At 38.0% G+C, this 1,811-nt stretch overlaps 1 protein-coding gene across 1 annotated transcript; it reads left to right on the forward strand.

Annotated features, from left to right (window-relative positions):
- Positions 1 to 123: 123 nt before the first annotated feature.
- Positions 124 to 795, forward strand: LOC108772245 (uncharacterized). Its single transcript, XM_018537740.1, has one exon. The coding sequence runs from the start codon at positions 124 to 126 to the stop codon at positions 793 to 795; it is 672 nt and encodes a 223-aa protein (XP_018393242.1).
- The last annotated feature ends 1,016 nt before the right edge of the window (positions 796 to 1,811 follow it).

Raw genomic sequence — 1,811 nt, forward strand, 5'->3', positions numbered from 1 at the left:
TGTGTGTGTGTGTGTGTGTGTGTGTGTGTGTGTGTGTGCGCGCGTGCGTGCGTGCGTGTATGTGTGTGTGTGTGTCTTCTAGTTAACGCAGCTTTAGGTTCCCTATTCAATCTGAAACGCATCATGAAAGAATCTGCTGCGGATCTAGAAAAACTTTATACTACTGTCACACAAATATATAGATCACTGGAAACTCTTAGGAGACCAGTGGATACTTGGGACGACTTTCTAATTTTTACTGTCATTCAACGGCTAGATTCAGAATCTGTAAAGGCTTGGGAACAGCATATTGGCTCTTCACGGGAACTTCCTACGTGGAAACAATTTCTGGAGTTTTTAATCACTCGATTACTGACACTGCAAAACTACGAAAAAGCTCGATTAGGTAAGCTTTTACAAACGACTCAACTTCCTTTAAAATCTCATTTTCAAGGTAAATTCCAAGATGAGAGCTCAAAATCCTGTCCTTTCTGTTCGGAGCCTCATTGGCCATACCACTGTCCGCAGTACAAAACAAAACCGGTCCAACAACGAGTTGCTCTTGTGAGAAAACATCACTTATGCTATAATTGTCTTGGTCCTCACAGAGTGGTTCATTGTCGTATGTCAGTTCATTGCAAAAAATGTGCTGGAAAGCATCATGTCACACTTCATCGCGGAAACTTTGACGCCGCAAAATCTAAGGTTACTCATTTAAAATCTGAATCCACAGGAAAGTCAGAAAAATCCACTGAGGTTGAATCTAATACTCATTCGGAATTAAAAGGCGGCTCTCAGGTTCTTCATTCCATTTGACAAGAAAAGAGTAATACCCACTGCGTTTTGTTGGCAACAGCCCTTGTTATAGTTAAGTCTCAAAAGAGACAATCTTCCAAAGCAAGGATCTTAATTGATCAAGGATCATCAGAAATCTCATTAATAACGGAGCGGTTAGTACAACGTTTACGGTTATCCCATACTAAGTCTCAGATCCCCCTTTTTGGAATAGGTGGTCAAAGGTCAAATAAAACAAGGGGTATGACTTCTTTTCAATTAAAGCCACATTTTAACTCATCTTTTAAATGCTCAGTTTCTGCTCATATTCTCCCGAAACATCATCCATACCATCTATCTCAGCAAAAGAAAATTCACCCCATTTAGAAGGGTTACAACTTGCAGATCCTGAGTATTTTTTATCGAATCCAATCGATATCCTCCTTGGCGCCGATTATTACGGTCAAATAATACGCGAAAGCATAATAAAAGGACCTCTAAGATCTCCACTATAAGCGATAAGCGCGTGATAAAAGTAAACTAAGTTACTTGCGCGAATTAAAAGTAAAAACAAATAAAACAGCACGTAATCAGGTAATGTAATTTGGATAAACATAAAAACTATATACTAGTGCAAAATAAAGCACCAATGTTAAATATACAAAGATAAATATTGTTTATCCAAAACCAGTAATCAAAATTGCCATAAAAACAATATCAACCTGATAAATAAAATAGTAGCAACAACCACCAATTACTTCGCTTAAGTATCTTAATTTAAATAGATAAAATCCTCTTAAATAAATAAAGAGTAAAAGCGACGAGGCATATCGAGCCCGCACAAAGAGCCGATACATTAGGCACAACTGCGTGCATAAAAACTAAGGCCACCGTTTCGGTGAGCTGCCGTTTCAGTAAATTCTAAATCAAATGCAGAAATTGCAGCGCAGTGTTGTGCCTTGCGGGGGTTGTGCCCATCGATGTGTGACCTTTTTAAATTAATTCCTAATAACTGAAAATTTACAGAAACTAACTAATAGAAGGATCTAGAATAATAT

Source organism: Cyphomyrmex costatus, unplaced genomic scaffold (assembly GCF_001594065.2).
Source record: "Cyphomyrmex costatus isolate MS0001 unplaced genomic scaffold, Ccosl1.0 scaffold1813, whole genome shotgun sequence".
Taxonomy (NCBI): domain Eukaryota; kingdom Metazoa; phylum Arthropoda; class Insecta; order Hymenoptera; family Formicidae; genus Cyphomyrmex; species Cyphomyrmex costatus.

What these genes read in the sequence shown, in the direction of transcription:
- LOC108772245 (XM_018537740.1), top strand. Translation starts at nt 124, where the DNA reads ATGAAAGAATCTGCTGCGGATCTAGAAAAACTTTATACTACTGTCACA.